The sequence below is a fragment of the Octopus bimaculoides genome, chromosome 5 (assembly GCF_046866305.1).
Source record: "Octopus bimaculoides isolate indiv1 chromosome 5, ASM4686630v1, whole genome shotgun sequence".
Taxonomy (NCBI): Eukaryota; Metazoa; Mollusca; class Cephalopoda; order Octopoda; family Octopodidae; genus Octopus; species Octopus bimaculoides.
In genome coordinates this window covers 94,867,503-94,890,174 of record NC_142932.1, presented here as the reverse complement: position 1 = coordinate 94,890,174, position 22,672 = coordinate 94,867,503, and the positions used below count along the sequence as shown (strand labels likewise).

The following is a 22,672-nucleotide window of genomic DNA, read 5'->3' as shown; positions in this document are numbered from 1 at the left end:
TGTCAAGCATTGAAGAGGACTTTGAAGTTGTAGAGTTTTATTTCCAGCAAGATGAGGCACCTCTACATTGCCATAGTATTATAAGGACCTACAGTGATAAAATTTTGCCAAACTGGTGTATTGGATAAAGACGTTCATCAGATTTCTCACTCCCAGACTTACTTTTTGTATAGGGATACTTAAAAGGGAAAGTTTATAGTACAAAACTGGCAACAGTTGATTAATTACTGGCAGCCATTAAATGAGAATATGCATATACACCAAATGGAATGCTTCTGGAGGTTTACAGTTCCATTGCTTTGTGTTATCAGCAGAGTTTGGACCAGAATGATCATCTGTTTGGAAGCATGTGTTCATAAAACAATTTAATTCTGTCTGTAGATTCTGTTAAATTTTGAAAATGAAATGTATTTTAATAACCACTGACTTTATAATCATTACATTGTGTGTGTGTGTGTGTGTGTGTCTGCAGATATACATATGTAGATATACATATATATATATGCACTTATATATTTCTCGTTCTCTCTCCCTCTGTCTCTCTCTCTATATATATATATACATATGTATATATATATGTATGTGTGTGTATATATATATATATATGTGTGTGTATATATATATATATATATATATATATATATATAAAGAGAGAGAGACAGACAGACAGACAGAAATATATATATATACACACACACACACACACACACACACACACACACACACACACACACACTTACATGCAGACACACACACACACATATATATATATACACACGCATATCTATACATACACATATATGTATACTTATATATATATAGCTCACCTACTTGTGCATATATGTGTACATATACAAAAAAGCACAAATCATATTAGCAGACAAATTTAATCAGCATTGGTGTTAAGACTTCTGTATCATGTGATTTCGACATATGCTCATATCTTCAGCAGTAGGTACATAAACACTGAATGCTAAACCAAAATTTGATCAAATCTATCAGGCTGAGTAAAAAGTAAGCAATGTTTTGAAACATGAAATTCATCACAATATATTTCAACAATACGGAAATTTTATTCATCAAAATAAGTTCCATTATAATCAACACATATTTGCCAATGAGTTACAAGTTTGTTTATTCTGGTAACATAAAAATCTGGAGTTTTGGAGCTGATGAACTCTTTGAACACACTTTCAGCATCAGTTTGATTTTTGAGCTCCTCCTCTTGCAGGAAACCATAAAGGTGCTTGAAAAAGTGGTAGTCGGAAGGAGAAAGGTCTGTGGAATAAGCTGGGTGGGGAACACTTCGTAGCGAAGTTCCCTCAACTTCTGGAGCATCATTAGAGAAACGTGTGGTTGAGCATTGTCATGAAGAATGATTGGCCTTGGAGTAGCAGCTTTTCATTCATTTTGACAATTTTATGACAGTTTGTTTCTGCAGTAATGATTTTTCTGGGTTTATAGTGGATGAGTCCAGCAGTACACCACCAAACAGTCACCATAAACTTCTTTTTGAAGATCCTGGGTTTGGGGAAAATTTTTGGAGCTTCATTTTGGTCCAACCACTGCAAAGAACGTTTTTTATTATTGTACAGAATCCACTTTTCATTGCAAGTTACAATACAGTTGAGAAATGGATTGGTCTGGTTACAGAGCAGAAGCGATGAGCAAATTTCTTATCTGTGCATTTTTGGATTTTCATTCAAATTGTGTGGTACCTATTTGTCAAACTTTTTTAATTTTCCAATCGCATGCAAATGATAGGAGGCAGTTTTGTGGTTAACTTGAAGTTCTTTTGCCAGTTCTCGAGTGCTTTTACATGGATTTCTCTCAATGACAGTCTTTAATTGACTGTCATCAATGACAGATGGGCATCCACTACACTCACAATCTTCAAGGGTCAGATCGCCACTGTGAAATTGTTTAAACCATTTTTGAACTTACAATTCACTGATTATTTCCTCACCAAATGTTCCATTTATATTGCGAGCAGTTTCAGCTGCTTTCTGTCTTTTTTTGAATTTGAATAGCAAAATTGCTCAAATATCATGCTTTGACAGTTCCATTTCAGATGATTTTAACAACGGCGAAAACAATATCAATGTTAATGTATTGATGCATTTGGGGAAGTTTACTGGATTTGGACAAAATAATGGAAACACTTTAAAATTTCAATCAAATTCATTTTAATATGGGGTAGGACCACCTTTGGCAGTAATTACAGCTTGAATTCTATGAGGTATAAACTCATACAAAGTTTGAATTGTTTCCAAAGGAAATTTTGTCCATTCTTCAGCTAAAACAGTCTCCAGTTCTTGTAGTGATTATGGTGGAGGATATCAACTCCTGACTTGTTTTTCTAAAATGCACCATAAATGTTCAATAATATTGAGATCTGGAGACTGTGGTGGTCAGATAAGATGTTCAACTTGACTTGGTTGTTCCTCTTGCCATTCAGTAACAACTTTAGCTGTGTGAATTGGTGCATTATCATCCTGAAAGATTGCATTTCTCTCCAGACAGTTCTGCAACCACAGGATGAATTTGATCAGATGATCAGATAAAATGCTTTAATAGTCTTGACTATTAATTCTGCTATGAAGGGAAACCATTGGGCTGGCAGATTTCCAAGCCCCCACTCCCCAATCATCACAGATCCCCCTCCATGTTTAACAGTTGGAAGAAGGCAGTCTGGGTCAAATGCTTCTTTTGGCTGTCTCCACATGTATACTCCACTGGTGGTTGGAAATAAGGTAAAGGATGACTCGTCCAAGAGAATAACATTCTTCCATTGCGCTAAGTACCAATTCTGTAGGATTTTACTCTACTCAAAATGCTTTGCAATGTTTGTTTGTGAAAGTAGTGGTTTTCTAATTGCAACCCTCCTGTGAAATCCAGCTTTGTGCAGCTCCCATTGAACAGTAATTTTGGGAGCTGTAGCTTTTGTTATCCTTTCTAACAAGTCTTGTAAGAGTCTGACGGTCCCTATCTGAAAATTTTGGTTTCTTCCAGAGTTTTCTTTTGATGTGGTTTTCCCTCTTTCTCAAAGGCTGTCATTACTTTTGAGACAGTATTTCTTGATAAACCAAACATTTCAGTTGTTTACATTTTACTAGCGCCTGCCGTATGAGCACCAACAATTTGACCTCTTTGAAAGTCCGATAGATCTGTCATTTTAATGAATTTTAATGACCTTTTTCTGATGATGTCTGAAAAGAAAGACTAGCAAAACATATTAAGCAACACTAATGATAAATCAAAAAAACAAAAATAAAAGAGCTTTTGATGATTTTATAGATATTTCAAAATTATGATGCTATGATGCTAGGTGTTTTTATTATTTTGTCTAACTCCTGTATGTCTGTATTATCAGACAATTGCAAAAGAATGTTTAAAAAAAAAATTGAAAACTCTGCAAAAATCCAGTACAAATTTTTCATGGTTCAAAATGTTGTTTACTTTTAACTCAACCTGGTATATATGTTTATATACATATATATATATATATAGGAAGAATTCACAAAAAAACAACAGATGAAGACAGGTGGTGTAGAAAACAAATAGATGTATTAGTATAATCCCTGTTCACAGCGCAAACGGGAGTCCAGATGACTCCTGTGCAAGGACAATCCGAACATGGACAATCCGAACATGGACAAGTGTTGCAAAGAGTGACTGGTAGAGCAGAAATGGCGTGACACCGGGGTGTCTTGGAGGTGTTCCATGAACCGGTCAGCCAAGCGGCGTCCTGTTTGTCCGATGTACAGAGAATGGCAGAGAGAGCAGGAGATGCAATAGATGATATATATATATATATATATATATATATATATATATATATATACATTGATAACGGACAAATACCCTGAAACTAGTCTGTAGATGCCAGACCAACAAAGGGAAGCGGGTGACCTCCCTTGTTTGAAGGTTATAATGGACACAGGTTTGTGTGTCACATAGCTAGCTAGAGGTGATGGCCTCTTGGAGCTAAGCAACTCCAGCATTTGTCCTATTTTTCTGGACTGCCATGTTAGCTTCGTGATAACTATTAATATCCAGTACCATTGTCATAGTCTCCTTTAGAGAGACTTAGAAATATTAATATTTATCATCATCATCATTATCGTTTAACGTCCACCTTCCATGCTAGCATGGGCTGGACGATTTGACTGAAGACTAGCAAACCAGAAGGCTGCACCAGGCTCCAATCTGATCTGGCAGAGTTTCTACAGCTGGATGCCCTTCCTCACGCCAACCACTCCGAGAGTGTAGTGGATGCTTTTACGTGCCACCGGCACGAGGGCTAGTCAGGTGGTACTGGCAACGGCCACACTCAAAATGATTTTTTTAATGTGCCACCTGCACAGGAGCCAGTCCAGCGGGACTGGTAACGACCTCTCTCGAATGTTTTTTTACATGCCACCGGCACATGTGCCAGTCAGGCGACGCTGTCTGTTGAAGAGCGTAGCTCGAAACGTCAAAGACTTTCCGTATTCCCGAGCGTCATACTAATACATCCTTTTATTATTTACACCACCTGTCCTCGTCTGTTGTTGTTTTTTCATATATTCTCCCATATATATATATATATATATATATGTATGTATGTTATCTATCTGCCTGTTTGTCTGTGTGTGTCAGTTTATCTGTGTTTCAGTCTACCTACTTATCCAAACCCACCATAAGTCATAAAAAATATGCAGTATATTGATTATGTAACCCTGTATTCTTCAGAGTTGGTAGGTATGGAAGAAAATTTGGAAAACAGTCACCGTATTTTCTTACATACCTGCCAACTTAGAAGAGTCAGGCTTACATAAGCAGGCTGTTACCTAATATCCTACTGAACCCCAGTGCAAAACCAATTTGTAAGATTGGTCGCAATGGATATATAATAGTTCAAATTTACTGAAAACAGAAGAGGAAGACAGGCGAGGGAACAACAAGTAGAAGTATTAATTTAATGCTCAGGAAGAATGGAAAAGTCTTTGATGTTTCAAGCTTATGCTCTTTGACAGAAAAGATTGAGAGGAAGAAAATGGAGAAAGAAAAAATGGTGTAGGGATATATAAACTATACACTGTGATTTGTGTGTGCTTGTGTCTCCTTGTCTTGACCTTGCACAGTACTCATGAATGTGTCACCATCATACATTTGGTGTTGTTCATTTCCAATCATCCATAAAGACATGTCCTGTCATGCAGAAAACATAACATTCTTGGAATCAAGGTAAGGTTGTGGAAAAGTGGGCCATCCAGTCAGAGAAAATCTGTCTCAGCAAATTATTTCTCACTCATGTTAGCATGGAAATGTGGACATTAAAAGGCTGATGAGGATGATGATGATGATGATGATATACTTCATATATTTGTAGATGATATTTGTCGTATATCCTGGTTTGGCCTAAATTGTCCTATTTTAACTCATTGTTCTGGATTTCCAGCCAATTTGAAAGCCTGTCCCAGTTTTTAATAATATTGAAATATTTATTTCTTTCCATTTTTATTATTTGACACTTGCAGCAAGAACCCAGTTAAGACTTGAAATTAAAATCTTGTACTTCATTCATACATACAAAAAAGTCTATAATATTTAGAATAGTTCCTCTAGTTTTCAAAAAGAAAGAAACACATGACCATTATTTACATTATTTACATTTGACGGATATTTGTCCTCATCTTGTTTGTTGTTAACACAACATTTCGGCTGATATACCCTCCAGCATTCATCAGGTGTCTTGGGGAAATTTCGAAAATGGATTCTCATTCCTAAGGTATTTTTCGATGTTATTATTATTATTGTTCAGGTCACTGCTTGGAATCAAACTCGGAATCTTGGGAGTAGTAATCCGCACTCTTAACCACTATGCCATATGCCCGTGGGCAATTATGGAGTGAATTTTAGGGCTTATAAATCTAATATTTTTCTATCCTTCCTTAATCCCAGTTCCCATATACTGCTCATATCTGCACTTGGTATGCTTAGGAGGTTGTTGTGTCCTAGCCTATGTGCTGCTTCTTTTAGTTTTTGTGAGATCATGATCCGTAGCCAGCCCACTTATGCGTACCTTTCCTTTATTAGACACTAAACTCTGCTTGCGAAGACCTGTTGAGGCAAGTGAAATCGAAATCGAACCAAATTTGACCCATGCCAACCTTTCCTTCATTGGACACTAAACTCTGCTTGCGAAAATCTGTTGGGGCAAGTGAAATCAAAATCGTAATTGAACCAAATTCGATGACTGGCACCTGTGCCAGTGGAGCGCTAACAGCACCGTCCGAGTGTGATCATTACCAGAGCAGCTGTCTGGCTTCAGTGCCTGTAGCACGTAAATAGCACCATTTGAGCGTGATCATTACCAGCGTCACCTCACTGGCACTTGTGCCGGTGGCACATAAAAACATATTTGAGCGAGATCATTACTAGTGCTGCTGGACTGGTTCCTGTGCAGGTGGCACGTAAAAAACACCATTTTGAGCGTGGCCATTTTCAGTACTGCATGACTGGCCCTTGTGCCAGTGGCACGTAAAAGCACCCACTACGCTCTCGGAGTGGTTGGCGTTAGGAAGGGCATCCAGCTGTAGAAACTCTGCCAAATCAGATTGAAGCCTGGTGTAGCCATCTGGTTCACCAGTCCTCAGTCAAATCGTCCAACCCATGCTAGCATGGAAAGCGGACATTAAACGAGGATCATTTTCCAGTAGTGTTCTCTGTCTATTATTTTAACTTCATCCCACAGCGGGAGGTGGTCTCCATTTTTCCATACATGATCAGCTATACCCGATTTATCAATATCTTTGCGATGTTCGTCTGCCCCTATTATGAAGGGGCGGCATGTTTCGCCTTTGTATAACCTACCATAGCTGCATGGGATGGAGTACATGCAGTCTTTGGTCATATTCTCTTCTATTGGTGGTTTTACTCGAAGGAGATATTTGCAAAGTGTTGTATTACTCTTGAAAACTGTCCTGATGTCATATTGGCCTCAAATCTTTTGTATCCTTTTGGAGAGGCCTTTCACATCGGGTAAACAGACTGTGGACAGTTTATTGGTGTCGTCCTCTCTTCTTCATAATTGGAGTGGATAGTATACTTTTGGGGTAGTTGTTGCTTGACAGATTGTTATTGAGCTTGATCATTTCTTCTTGGCGTGTATCACAATCACTACTTATATTCTTTGCTTGATGTTTTAGGCACTGAGCAATCCCTCTCTTTACACTATATGGATGGTGGGAATTGAAATTGAGGTATCGTCCAGTAAATTTCAGCTTACGGTATATGGATGTCCTGAATCCATACTTGGTGCGTGTTATTAATACATCCAGGAATGCCAGCTGATTGTCTTTTTCCTTTTCCATTGTGAACTGTATGGACGGCTTTATTGAGTTCACATGATCTAACAGCACTTTGACATCTTCCTGATGGGGCCAGAGTATAAAGGTATCATCAACATATTGTAGCCATAGTGTTGGTTTTAGTAGTGTTGATCCTAAAGCCAAATTCTCAAAGTATTCCATGTATATATTGGCTATTACCGGTGATAATGGTGAACCCATAGCTAAACCCTCCTCTTGTCGATATATATACTGAAGTAGGTAGTTTCTACACAGAAGGTCAACATTTCCATCAAGTTTCTTATTGGTGTACTAGTGTGTTCTTTAGATGGGTGTCTGTCACTAGTTTTTCTTGTATCACCGATAGTGCTTCACCAGTTGAGACTTTGGTGAACGGACTTATCACATCTAGACTCACCATCTGGTTGGATTCAATGGGGGTAACTTTGATCAATTCTGTGAAGTGGGTGGAATTCTTCATGTATGATGATGACTTTCTTGCTAATGCACTGATTATATCCACAGGGAAGCGGCTCAGTGGATGACATGCTGAACCTCTACAGCTTACTATAGGTCTTAACGGAATACCATCCTTGTGAATCTTAGGGAGACCGTACATGTGTGGTAGTCTACTGTAGTGTTGAGTCAGTTGTCTGTACTTCAATGGTGTAAAGTGATCCTTGTTCTTGATCAAGATCTGTGACAACTTCCTCTATGTTTTCAGAGTTGGGTCTTTCTTTTCTTTGCTGTAGCTGCCATCACTTATAAGACTTGCCGATTTTTCAGAGTAGTCAGACTTATTCATCACCATTGTAGCATTTCCCTTGTCTGCTGGAAGTATTATGATGGAATTGTTACTCTGTAGTCTTTTGATAGCGAACTTTTCTTCTTTAGTGATATTTGATTCAGTAAGTTTTGCTTTTTCTTGCACCTGTTCACTTTCCACCTTAGTTCATCTCCCTGAACTTTTGGTATCTTTATGGCTATCTCTTCAATAGGGGCTATCTCTGACCTTTGAGTTTCATAAATTTCTTAATCTGGCGTGTCTTCACCATTTCAAATTCTTTAATGTACAACTTTTCCAGATCTTGTTGGATTCTCTTTCTATCACCATCTCTGGTTATTTTCCTAAGTAACAAAGACATCCTCTCTTTGATTTAATTAATGTTTTTTTCCAACGGTTGTAATAGATCCTCACACAGACGAGGGCATGTCCTGCCCTTTCGGCTACTCTTTTAGCTTTATGCTTTAATTTAAGCTCTCAATGCTAAAAGAAGGAATTAGATTTCACATTTTGTTTGTCTTTTAATCTAGATCTACATGCAATTCTGAGAAAGGTGCCAGGTCATCATGTCATGTGCTAGAAGCAACAGCTAAATCTTCTGTAAATCGCACACTTTTTTTTTCATTTGAAAATATTTTCAAAGATCATTTCATACCCAAAACGTTTCTCTTGTATTTTTAAGTGCATTATACATAAAAAAATAATAGAAATTGGCCAAAATCAGTTCAGAGGGGTGGGAAGAAGTTGGAAAAAAATCATAGATTTTCAAGAATTTGTTTTTTATAACATACTTTGAACTGTCATTTCCAAGGCAGTGGTAAAAAGAAAATTGGAAAAACCCCATCAAAATTCAGCTTAAATGGACATCCTGATCCAAAACTCTACTGCTTATAGCCATTTTTAATAGTCCATTAAAATTTTTTTGAAATGGTGTCATGACCCAAAATCTCAGGATTTATTTAGCTTGTATCTATTATGAATATGCCAAATCTCAAGTCCTTGTGAGTTGTACTTTTGAATTTAGCTAATTCTGAAAACACTGTGAAATTGATTGTTTGTTACATGTAACAAAATAGGTTTTACATTAATATTTTAAAAATTGTTCCCAAAACAAAGTTTTGTTTTCAAAAACCTGAAAAAAAAAAAGAAAAAGAAAGCAACTATTTGTGTAATTCAAAGATTGTTATCACCTCAGTTTCAAAGATATATTACAAAATGGTCAATTATTCATTTAGGCTAATTAGGCAAGATTTTAACAAATTCACTGGCCACCCAAGTTGTCATATCTCCTAAAATATTCATTCAAATTCCACAAATGAGGTATCAAAATGTTTGTTTTTGGATGCTCTCCAAGAAAAAGTACAGTAGAAGTTACATTTAAATATTTAAAAAAAATTCATAGTGGTCCCTATAGAAAATCTATAGAGATAAACTTAAAATATTTTACTTGGATGTTCTGAGGTATTTGAGAGAGAGAGTGTGTAATGGAAGATGCTTAAAATAAGAACAAACAAAACATTGATGTTGCATTTTGTTCTCTTTTTGCATTTTTCTGATTTACTGTGTCTAGTATTTTATTATTTATTCTCTGTACTGCTCTTCATAATTTTACCTTGATAATACTTGTTCATGGGTTCCTGTTTTTGCAAAGACAAGTTCCTATGATTAATGTTAAATTATTTTTTACAATATTATTTTGCATCATGGACTATTTGTAGAAATTGTTCCTATCAGTATTTATCATTTTCTTTGTAGATAATGGAATTTAAGTCGTTATATTTGAAATACTTCTTCCTTGTACAAAGCTTCTGTTGTAAGTAGCAATATGTTTCTTGTATAAACATTTTTATTCAGAATTTTTAATTGTCATAAATTTGTATCCACTGTAGAATTTAATCTTAACTATTGCTGTTTAATCCTAAGGCCAGTGCTGATAAATTATGTTTAAAGGTGTTGCATATGTTGATATTTCATATTGTTTTTGCAGCTTCATTTTCCTTTATTAAGGTGATAAGTTGTGATTTGAGGTGAATTTGGCTGCTATTTCTAGCAGATTGATTTGAACCTGACTGCCTACATCTATTTTCATAGCTACTATATATTGGCACAGTTATGGGTGTGTGACTTAAGACTTAAGGGCCAACATGGCTAAGAAGTTTGTGTTCCAACCATGTAGCTTTGGGTTCAGTGTCACTGCATGAAACCTTGAGCAAGTAAGTTCTACTATAGCTCCAGATCAACCAAAGTCTTGTGAGTAGATTTGGCAGATATAACTGAAAGAAGCCCATCATATATATATATATGAAAAAATACAAAATGGGAATAGAGCGCAAAACATCCAGACAGTTATGTGATACAAAAAAAGGACAACAAAACATCCAGATAGACGATACAAAGAAAACAAGGACAGATCATTCGGGCTTTTCTATCCTCAGTCGAGTTCCAGATTATCTTTGCAATTTCGTGTGTGTATATATCTATATATATCTCTGTGTGTGTATGAATATATATGTATATATATATGTGTGTGTGTGTGTATATATATATGTGTGTGTATGTGTGTATATATATATGTATATATATGTGTATATATATCTATATGTGTATATATATATGTATATATATATATATATATATATATATATATACCTATATATATATGTATATATATGTATATATTTATATATGTATATATATGTATATATTTATATATGTATATATATGTATATATTTATATATGTATATATATGTATATATTTATATATATATATATATGTGTATATATATGTATATATTTATATATATATATATATGTGTATATATATGTATATATTTATATATATATATATATGTATATATATATGTATATATATATGTATGTATATATATATGTATATATATGTGTATATATATGTGTATATATATGTGTATATATGTATATATGTATGTATATATATGTGTATATGTATATATATGTGTATATATATATATATATATGTATATATATGTGTATATATATATATATATATATATGTATATGTATGTATATGTAGAATAATAATAAATGGAGCAAAAGGCATATAAACAATAAGTTCCTTTAATTCCTACATATGTTTCAAAATATATGTGCACCCTACTCCAAAGAAGTAAGAGGTGCTGGAATTGCACATATATTCATCGTCAGGGAACCAACATACAAAAGCAAGACATATGCTAAATGTTAAGGTTACGTATGTGTTATAACATTATATAGCTAAGTAAGTGACCGTTAGAAACAAGAACGCTGGTTTACATAGAGTTATTAAGGGAGAGAGGCTGTGAACGTTAAACTAAAATTTTAAATTAAAAGATTACATAAGGGAAAGGCATAATGGACCACAGTAAAATCCAGAAATCAAAAGTTAAAAAAAAAAAAAAGGTTGGAAACTTAATCAAGAGAAGGAGGAAGGGAGAGAATCCAATGAATTCGTCATATATAATTATTTCTCCTTATGTAAACAAATAATTATACTGAGTTGAAACTAAGCGAAGATTGTAAATATAATAAATAAAACATCATTGTATTATATTAAGATATGGATATAAACCCAAATAAATGGTAAAACAAGGTACAAGATATTTTGTTGAGAAATAATAATAATAATAATAATATACATGCTTACTAGGACAAGGTCGGAAATATTTAATTAAAGTTACTATTATGGTCCAAACACAACTAATGTAGCATTACTGGGAAGGATTTACTGAACCAACTATAGAAGGGGAAAAAAGTAAAAACAACTGGCGATGGAGACAGAAATAAATATTATTTAAGATAGTATTAAAAGATATTATTCCTGTAATTGTTATCATTATTATTATAATAAATTTTAAAATAAATTAAATATTATCATTATTACTATTATTATTATTGTCTAAAGTTAAAGGTAGATACTAATCTGGTTGAATGAACATACCACTTGTAAGGCGGACGTCCACTAGAGAGAATGTCAAGGTGAAAAAATAAAAATAATAATAATAATAACTAAAAACTAAAACTAGTAAGAAGGATGAAACTAACGATAAGAAATAAAGGTATGTTTCCTCCAATGCTGGCAACGATATGCTCTCTGTGTTATCTGGTTTACTAAATAATTCTTGGAGAACATAATATGGAAAAGCTCCAAGTTACAAAGAGGACAAAAATCCTTACCTTTGTCGTGGGGAATTGAGGTAGCCAGTATTGATCATTTCAAAGAGAATTGTTTATTGCAATCTTTCAGTTTCCAGATTAATTTACTTAGGCCAGTATTATTAACTCTATTCCTATCCCTAAAAGAAGAATAATGATTGGATATTCTCTTGGAGACCTGCGTCGATGAGCTACCTACATAAAACGAGACGTCTGTGTTAGTCATTACCTTACATTGATAAACCACATTCTTGGTCTTGGCATTCGCACTTAAAAACTTAATTCTATTAGAATTAGATTCCGAGATACTAATCTTGTTGTTACAGAGATTGCTATATTTACTAATATTGTGCATATTACCTATATTTTTTTACCTAAATTACTATTGCCATCATATGAGTGTGTTAAATTACTGGAGAAATTATTATTGTTATAAACATTACTATTATTATCATCATAATTAGGATGGCTGACTACAGATGAATCTAAAAGTCTAAAATTATGGGAAGATATTATCTGTAACAAATTTTTAGTATTAGAAAACCCAAATCTAACCTTATGTGTGTTGATTATTGGGTAATAGTGAGAACCCCTAGGAAAGTTCCTATTCACTGCGTCTTGGGACTGCCAGACCAAATTGGATTTAACTTGTTTCCCGAACAGGAGGATGAGCCAGATATTATCATCAGATCTAGTTACAGTGTTAGTGTAGTTGAATAAATTAAGTTTTTTGTTTTTATTAAGGTGTTTAGAGCCAGTTAGGCCTCCTCCCTTATGTGAATGATTATAGGCATGTGCCACTTTCTCAGTGATTTCTGTATTTTACTGTGGTCCATTATGCCTTCCCCTTATTTAATCTTTTAATTTAAACTTTTAGTATAGCGTTCACAGCCTCTCTCCCTTAATAACTCTATGTAAACCAGCGTTCTTGTTTCTAACGGTCACTTAGCTATATAGTGTTATAACTCATATGTAACCTTAACATTTAGCATGTCTTGCTTTTGTATGTTGGTTCCCTGACGATGAATATATGTGCTTTGCCTGGGATTAAGTTAGGATTATTTAGCTAATCAAGTTCTTTATTTCAAATCAAACTAAGTAACATCAATGTCATATTTGAGTGAAATCCCTTGAAATTAGTAAACTTTTGACTGAAAATGAGTTGCAGACAACTTGATTGGGAAATCTCATAAGGAATCGGTTTATCGATTGTATACACTCATCGATTTTTTGGGGTTTTTTTTTTTTTTTTGGTTTTGGAGAACTTAAAACATTCTAAGATCCCATGAATCCTAAGTAATGCTGGCATCAAGTTTGAGCAAAATACATCAAATTTGGTAAAAGTTATGGTTGAAAATGGGGTGTAGCGAATTTTATTGGGAAATCCTATAAGGAATCGGTTTATCGATTTTTTTTTATCCTGATTAAATGGAAGACCCCATAAGGAATCCATTTATTGATTTTTCACCCCAAATAGGACTTAACCAAACTCAACATTGCTGATTCAAAAACATCTGTATTTATACTTTAAAGTTGGTTTTCACACCCAACTTAGTTCTGCAGAATCAGTGTCACGATGGGAGTGCATGGGTTGGGAGTTTGATCGGCAGAGGTGATCAGGTTGCACATGCCAGCCCTTTGAAAACACTCCCATCATCTAACACCCCCTTTGCCCATCGCTTGGGAACCTTTCCAGCAAGGAAAATAGAATGCCCAAAAGGGCTCCCGATCCTCTGAAACTACAGAAAAGAATATATATATATATATATATATATATATATACACAGCTGGATGCCCTTCCTAACGTTTGCGTTAGGATGGGCATCCAGCTGTAGAAACTCTGCCAGATGAGATTGGAGCCTGGTGCAGCCATCTGGTTCACCAGTCCTCAATCAAATCGTCCATCCCATGCTAGCATTGAAAGTGGACATTAAACGATGATGACAATGATGATGATGATGGTACACACATACACACACGTACATACATGCACCTATTGCATACATATTTTTTGTATGCATACATGTTTGTGTGGGTGTGTGTGTGTTGCCCATATATCGACAAAACACTTAATAAAAGTCTTAAAAACTTACTCGTCGCTAGAAGGGGACTTAACTCCTGTTGTAAACAATGGTGGATTTCTCCGACTTGAAAATTGTTAAAAGTTTTGGTTGAAAATTTATTTGTACCACTATTCGCTGGTGCCTTTGGGTAAAATAAGTTGACAAAAATACAGCTAGGGTCATAACAAATGTCCTCCTAAAATTGGTGGCGACATGCGTGCTAATTTGTGGACGTGCATAAATTACATTCACGTACACACACACACACACATCCTGCCTTTTATATATATACAGATAACTACTCTGGGAACTTTTTGATACCGCTCCCTACCTTTTAATATTCTCATTGTCTTTAAGGCAGTGAACTGGCAGAATCATTAGCACACTGGGCAAGATGTTTAGTGGCATTTTGTCTGGCTTTATATTCTCAGTTCAGATTCCACTGAGGTTGAGATTTGCCTTTCATCCTTTTCAGGTCAATAAAATGAGTACTAGTTGAGCACTGGGGTCAATGTGATCAACTTATCCCCCATCCCCCGAAATTCCTGGCCTTGTACCAAAATTTGAAATCAATATTTTCATTATCTTCTTCATTATTCTGTCCACTGTTAGTATTCATGCAACTTTTGCCCAATTAAATATATTAAATAAAATCTTTTAGATTTTAAAACTAAATGTAAATACAAATACAGATTTCACAGAAAATAGAACAAAATGGTAATCATCCGTGTTACTTATATGAAGTTCAGGAACCGAATATCTCTTCATATTTGAATGTCTGATTTCACATCCTAAACTAGGTGTGTGCTTCCGATTGACATGATATCGTTATAATATTTAAGTCATTGACAGAAAGTCGACGCCTTAGGCATCATCTATGATACATGGGTGTGATTCCTATTCTCTCTGAAATATTCCCTGTACATCTATTCACATCTAATTTTAAATTATACTTTAAAAGAAATTTTTCAATTAATCCTCATAATTTTAATTTATTTCAAGTTGTTGTTCTTGCATAAGAAAAATTACACCTTGGAATAACAAGGTAGCTATTAAATGATATGTATATGTGTTTTATATTTTCATTTCCTTCAGTTTATCTTGGACTAATTGAGGGCGGTAGAAAATTTACCAGGAAGAATCAACCAGTAACTTTTGAATGTCCTGTTGAAAAGCAAGATTTTAAAAACTGGCAAATTGATGGAACAATCATTAACGGAAATGCTAACGCTTCATACTGGAAAGCGAATGTGCATCCTAGCAATGTCACCATCATAAACATCACACCTCTTTCAATTTCTGATGTAACAGTTGTTTGTGAAATCACCAATGATAATATAAGATTTTATGCAACACCATTATTCAGTAAGTACAAATATAAATCATTTGTATGTATTTTCCTGTCAATATTAATCTATTATGACCATGAAGAAAATATATTTCTATAAACACTAACTTTGAGTTACAGCCAATTCACAAAATGTTGTAACAAACAAATACTGCCAATAATGCCTTGAAAGAATGTTTATTTTAAAACATGATGATGATGATTTTTCTTCTCTGTAAGTATTTTATCCTATATATGTTGTTCTATCAGTATTTATGTGTTGAAAAATATATCTTTCTACTTGTACTACAATACATTTCAGTGCTACAAAAACAAACTTGTTTGTTTACATATGACAAAATCTATATTACATCTAGCGTTTCTGGATGTCTTTATAAGTTCTAAAATGCAGAAGAATTTTTCAGTAAACCAGTTTAACTTAATGGTAAAGCACTTGACTGGAAATTAAAGGGATGTGAGTTCGATTCTCATGGCTGGCTGCTGACAGATTTTTCTGCTCTGTAAGGATTTTATCTGATATATGCTGTTCAGTCAGTATTTACATGTTGAAAAGAATATATCTTCCTACTTGTACTACAATACATTTCAGCACTTCAAAAACAAACTTGTTTGTTTATATATGGCTACCAATAATATTTTAATGTTTATAACTTTCCTCCTTATATTATTCCAGTGTTACTGAAATAGCAATATTATGGCTGAGCTGGCAGAATTGTTACTGAGGTGTGAAAAGTTCTTAGCAGCATTTCTTTTGATTTTATGTTCTGAGTTCAAATGCTGCTGGAGTCAGTTTTGCCTTTAATTCTTTTGGCATCGATAAAATAAGTATCAATTGAACACTGGGGTCGATTTAATTGACTTTACTCCCTTGAAATTGATGGCCGTGTGCCAAAACTTGAAATCAGTTTTATCGCTGAGATTAAATGTTTGATTTCAGAAGAGAGATTTAGTTGTTAGCGATTCATAAATTATTCTTGGTTTGATGAAATTAACAAAATTATTAATTGTTCTAAAAAACTGAGAAGTCATCATCATCATCTTCATGTCTTAAAATGAACATTCTTTCAATGCATTAACCTCATGTTTAGTGTGTATACTGGTTGGATTTCTGATTGTCATCAGAAACATTATTCTTGAATATGCACACATGCACATACACACAAGTATATATTATCATCATCATCACCATCATTGTTGTCATCGTTTAACATCAATTTTCCATGTCGGTATGGATGAGATGGTTTGACTGGAGCTGGCATGGCCAGGAGCTGTACCAGGCTCTATTGACTGTTCTGTAGGTTGATAAGGCTGAGATGTTGGAGAGGGTGAGGGGAAAGGGCCCCTCACAGACAAACATTGCCAAGATGGTTTTAGGATATCAGTTCTGCTGTGGTGAGTGAGTCTTCTTGAGTACTGCAAAGCACCAGATATCTAGGTCCTTTGTCATCTTTGTAAGGCTCAGTGTCTTAAGATTGACCTTTGATACTTCATCCCATGTCTTCCTTGGTCTGCCTCTTCTGCAAGTTCCATCCACTTTAAGTGATTGGCTCTTCTTTATGCAACTGTCCTCATCTATATACATCACTCGACCAAACCAGTGCAGTATTCTCTCTTGCACACTGCATCATTCCTCTTATGTCTTACTTTTCACTAAATACACTACAGCTTTGTCACATATGTTCACTGACATTGCACATCATACTGAACTTGTCTTTGCATGTGCTCTACATTCAGGGACCATGTCTCACTGTCACGTAGCATTGCTGTTTGTGCACAGGCATCACACAACCTTCCTTTCACTCAGAAAGAGAGACCTTTAATTGCCACTTGAGGTAAAAGATCTCTGAACTTTTCCCATCTTATTCTAGAAATTTCATTTCCTCCTCCACTGAAAGTTATTTCATTTCATTCATTTTTTTCATTTTATCTAGTTTCAGCTCATGAGCTGTGGCCATGCTAGGGCACCGCCATTTGGTGTTGCTACATAATTTTACTTCACGAATTTTACTTCAGGAATTGACATATGGTGCATGAGAGAATTTGATGGAGCTGCACTCAGCTGCACTTCCTGCCGCGAAGTTGGTTCATCTGGGACACTTGACAGTAAGAGGTCCAGCTTTATTTTGAAGATACCTACATCCACCCCATGCAGGTCTCTGAGGTCTTTCGGGAGGATATTGAAAAGCTGTGGACCTCTGAAGCCCAGGCTATTGCAGTATCTTGTCCTACATCTTGATGGCAAATTTGGAGTCCTTGGCACTATGCAGTGGCATCCAGTTCTTTTATTTGTGTAACTTTCGATGTCAAAGTTTGGGACAAGTCCTTCTAGGATCTTCCAGATGTATATTATGGCATATCTTTCTCGCCTACGCTCTGAGGAATAGGTCACTTAGCTAGCAGAAATTGCCCAGTACCTTTAGAGCACTTCTTGGGCATTTGTGAAAATCCATTTCCTGTATACGCAGGAGTGGCTGTGTGATTAGTAGCTTGCTTACCAACCACATGGTTCTGGATTCAGTCCCACTGCATGGCACCTTTGGCAAGTGTCTTCTACTATAGCCTCAGGCCGGCCAAAGCCTTGTGAGTGGATTTGGTAGTCGGAAACTGAAAGAAGCCCGTCGTATATATATATGTATATGTATATATATATATATATATATATATATATATATATATGTATATGTATGTGTGTGTATATGTTTGTGTGTCTGTGTTTGTCCCCCCAACATCGCTTGACAACCGATGCTGGTGTGTTTACGTCCCCATAACTAAGAAGTTCGGCAAAAAAGACCGATAGAATAAGTACTAGGCTTACAAAGAATAAGTCCTAGGGTCGATTTGCTCGACTAAAGGCAGTGCTCAAATGACTGAAACAAGTAAAAGAGTAAAAGAATATACTTGTAGACTTTATGATTTCTATGCATTTTCCACAAACAAACACTACTTTCTCTGTTAACCTTACTACTGTTGCACTGCACCTCTTGTGTATCCATTGCTTGCCCTGAATACACTGAAATGAATTTCTGCTGACACCATTCTTACATACTGAGAAAAACCATTTACCTGAAGTGAGTAGGGTCCTGTTTGTTTTCTTCCTTACTAGGACTTTTGTCTGTGCTAAGTTAACTTCAAGGCTCTTCGTTTCCAGGCTTTGTTGCCACACCTGAAACTTTTTTCTAGTTTTCTTACAGATTCTGCTGTGGGAGCAAGATAATTTACATATAGTAGTTCTCATTGGCTTCCAGTCTTAAATTCCTCTGTTATGATCTGGAGGACAATTCTAAATAGGAGGTGGCTGAGGATTGAGCCTTGATGAACACGTACCCCTACCCTAAATTTATCACTGTGCTCATGACTAACCCAAACTTTATTTATAGCAACCCTGTACAAGACTTGTACAACTTTTCACAAGCCATCTATCTATCCTTAGCTTCCTTAAAGACCACCATATTACAGAGCAGGGTGCTCTGTTGAATGCTTTCTCCAGATCAACTAATGCCAAGTACAACAGCTTATTCTTAGTTTAATATTACTCTTGTACTTGGCTGACTTTGAAAAGGACATCAGTAGTGCTTCTCCCCATTACAGTGCCAAACTGCATTTCATCGAGCTTAATTTTGTTTCTAATTAATTGGGCTTTTATTCTCTCCATAACTTTCATCACTTTGTCCAGCAATTTGAGGCCTCTATAATTAATTCTATCTAATGCATTTCATTTACTCTTTTAGTAACTGATTATGATACTGGTATATCAGTCATCAGGGATTATACCTTCCTGAATAACCTGATTGACTAAACAGTTTCTAGACTGTATCCTACTTTATAGATATTTTAAGCATCTCAACGGTGACTCCTGATGAACCAGGGGTTTTTCCAGTCTCCATATCTTTAATTACATTATTTATCATACTGCTGTCCATATGAATAGTTGGCCCCTCTGTTAGGTTCACATGGTGAGGAGACTCCTTTTTTCTATTTTTTCTGCACATTTAATAGCCCTTCACAGTAGCTCTTCCACACATTTTTCTTTTCCATTATCTATCTGTACACATTTTTCTCCCACAACATTTCAATTCTCTCTGACACACTGTGTAGCAATCTGCAACATCTCAAGTCTCTGATCTTCCTACTGTAACATATTGGCAAACCTCTTCCTATCTGCTTCTACCGTAGCTAAATAAATCTGGTAACTTGCTTCCCTTTTAGCTACCTAATATGGTTCTTTGCTACCATCCCTTTTCCACTCTTTCCAAACCCATCTTTTCTCTTTTATAGCCCTGTTGACCTCATTGTTCCACCACCATATCACCTTTGATCTGGCAGAAGCTTTCCTCCAACCACAAATCATCATCATCATCATTTAACATCTGTTCTCCATGCTGGCATGGGTTGGATATTTGACAGGTGGCTTGGCAGAAGATTGCATCAGGCTTCACTGCCTGTTTTGGCAGGGTTTTTATGACTGGATGCCTTTCCTAACACCAACCAACTTATAAAATGAACTGAATGATTGAAGAAACAAAAGAAAGAGGCATTCAATGCATTTGACTAGGAACACGTATGTTAGTATTTAATAACAGTTTGATTTGACTCCATGGAACATAAAGTTTTGTAGTCTTGTCATATGAACCTAGCTCCTCAGACTTAGGTAATCAAATATATATATATATATATATATATATATATATATATATATATATATATATACATATATATATATATATATATATATATATATATATATACATATATATATATATATATATATATATATATATATATATATACATATATATATATATATATATATATATATATATATATATATACATATATATATATATATATATATATACATATATATATATATATATATATACATATATATATATATATATATACATATATATATATATATATATATATATATATATATATATATACATATATATATATATATATATATATATATATATATATATATATATATAGAGAGAGAGAGAGAGAGAGAGAGAGAGAGAGAGAGAGAGAGAGAGAGAGAGAGAGAGAGTTGAAAAATGTTGTTATAGGTATAAATATGCCATAAACAAGTATTAAAAAAATGGAGAAAAAAGATGCTGAATCAAAATTAGATTTAATGCAAAATTGGATTCAATACATATGCACATTTTGAAAGACAATAAAAATATGTAAGAAAAATATTATAATCATAGTAATTATAATTAAATTTATGCATTGTCATTCTTATCAGTATGAGGAATTTTTGGAAGAACATCAAAAAAGTTTAATAAAATAAAAAATATTTTTTTTTTAAATAAAGTAAAATAAAATAAAATAAGATACAAAAAGGGAGAATACAGATGGGGTAATAGGGAAAAATAAGATATTTACAAACAAGTTGTAAAAGCGTGAAATTATAATAGTAATCGTGAGAGAGACGAAAAATAAAGACATATCAATGTGTATGCAAGTCTATATGAGCAGTAAACTATAACATAAAAATAAAAATTTAATGGATATGTTTAAAGAAATAGTAATAGGTCGAGACAAAGCATAATGTCTTTGTAAACAAAGCCACATGTATCTAGTAGAATATAATGTAAACAAAGCCACATGTATCTAGTAGAATATAATGTAAACAAAGCCACATGTATCTAGTAGAATATAATGCAACCGGTTCACTAGAAGAAAAAAGCCATAGAGAATTATACGTATACATATTAATATTGAAAAATGAAAAAATATATATATTACAAGAGGCTTAAAGCTGAGAGACAAGACTATGTTTGAAAATGATACAATATTTAAGTAAAAAAGTACATACAAGCAGAAAAATCCCCCAAAAAGAAAATTTAACAAAGAGAAGCAACGATCACAGACAGGACAGGCTAGTGTACTCAAAAGAGTTCTCTTACTCAAAAACTAGCCCAGGGTTGGGGAGCCAATCATAAAAGAATAAGCAAAAAAACGAATATATAAAGGAGAAAATTATTATTAATTTACAAGTTATTGAAAAACGTATACACTTAAATCAAGGACATACAGTCTTACATAGATACATACATGCACACACACACGTGCATACACTTACACATACAAGGGTGCATGTGTAAGGGAAGATACAAATAAAATAATAACGGAGTACGTATTCACATAAGACATATATATATAGAAATATATATATATATATATATATATATATATATATATATATATATATATTCTTTTATTTGCTTCAGTCATTTGACTGCAGCCATGTTGGAGCACCACCTTTAGTTGAGTAAATCGACCCCAGGACTTATTCTTTGTAAGCCTAGTACTTATTCTATAGGTCTCTCTTTCTGAACTGCTAAGTGACGGGGACGTTAACACACCAGCGTCGGTTGTCAAGTGATGTTGGGGGACAAACACAGACACACAAACATATACATACATATATACATATATTTATATATATACGACGGGCTTCTTTCAGTTTCCATCTACTAAATCCACTCACAAGGCTTTGGTCGGCCTGAGGATATAGTAGAAGACACTTGCCCAAGGTGCCACACAGTGGGACTGAACTCTGAACCATGTGGTTGGTAAACAAAGCTACTTACCAAACAGCCACATACACACACTTACATGCACATACATACACACACACACACATTTATATAAATAAATATATGTGCACACACATATATACATACATACATATATATATATATATATATATATATATATATATATATATATATATATATAAACTAGCAGTATAGCCCGGTGTTGCCTGAGATTAAGCTAGGATTATGAAGTGATCAAGTGCTTTATTTCAAACCAAAATAAGTAACATTGACATCAGATTTGAGCGAAATCTGTTGAAATTGGTTGGCTGAAAATGGTTTGCTGGCAATTTGATTGTGAAAGCCCATAAGGAATCAGTTTATTGGTTATTTCCACTCATTGACTGCTTTTTTTAAAGTTGCA

General features: G+C 34.4%; 1 protein-coding gene across 4 annotated transcripts in view; it reads left to right on the top strand.

Annotated features, from left to right (window-relative positions):
- LOC106876221 (uncharacterized) overlaps window positions 1-22,672 on the top strand; it is a 212,667-nt gene that overhangs the window by 6,204 nt on the left and 183,791 nt on the right. For all 4 annotated transcript variants that reach the window (XM_089352673.1, XM_089352672.1, XM_089352674.1 and 1 more), the window contains exons 2-3: window positions 9,874-9,931; window positions 15,448-15,717. In XM_089352673.1, coding sequence (XP_089208799.1) covers window positions 9,877-9,931; window positions 15,448-15,717 — 325 coding nt within the window. In that variant the 5' untranslated portion in view covers window positions 9,874-9,876. The remainder of the gene's footprint in view (window positions 1-9,873; window positions 9,932-15,447; window positions 15,718-22,672) is intronic.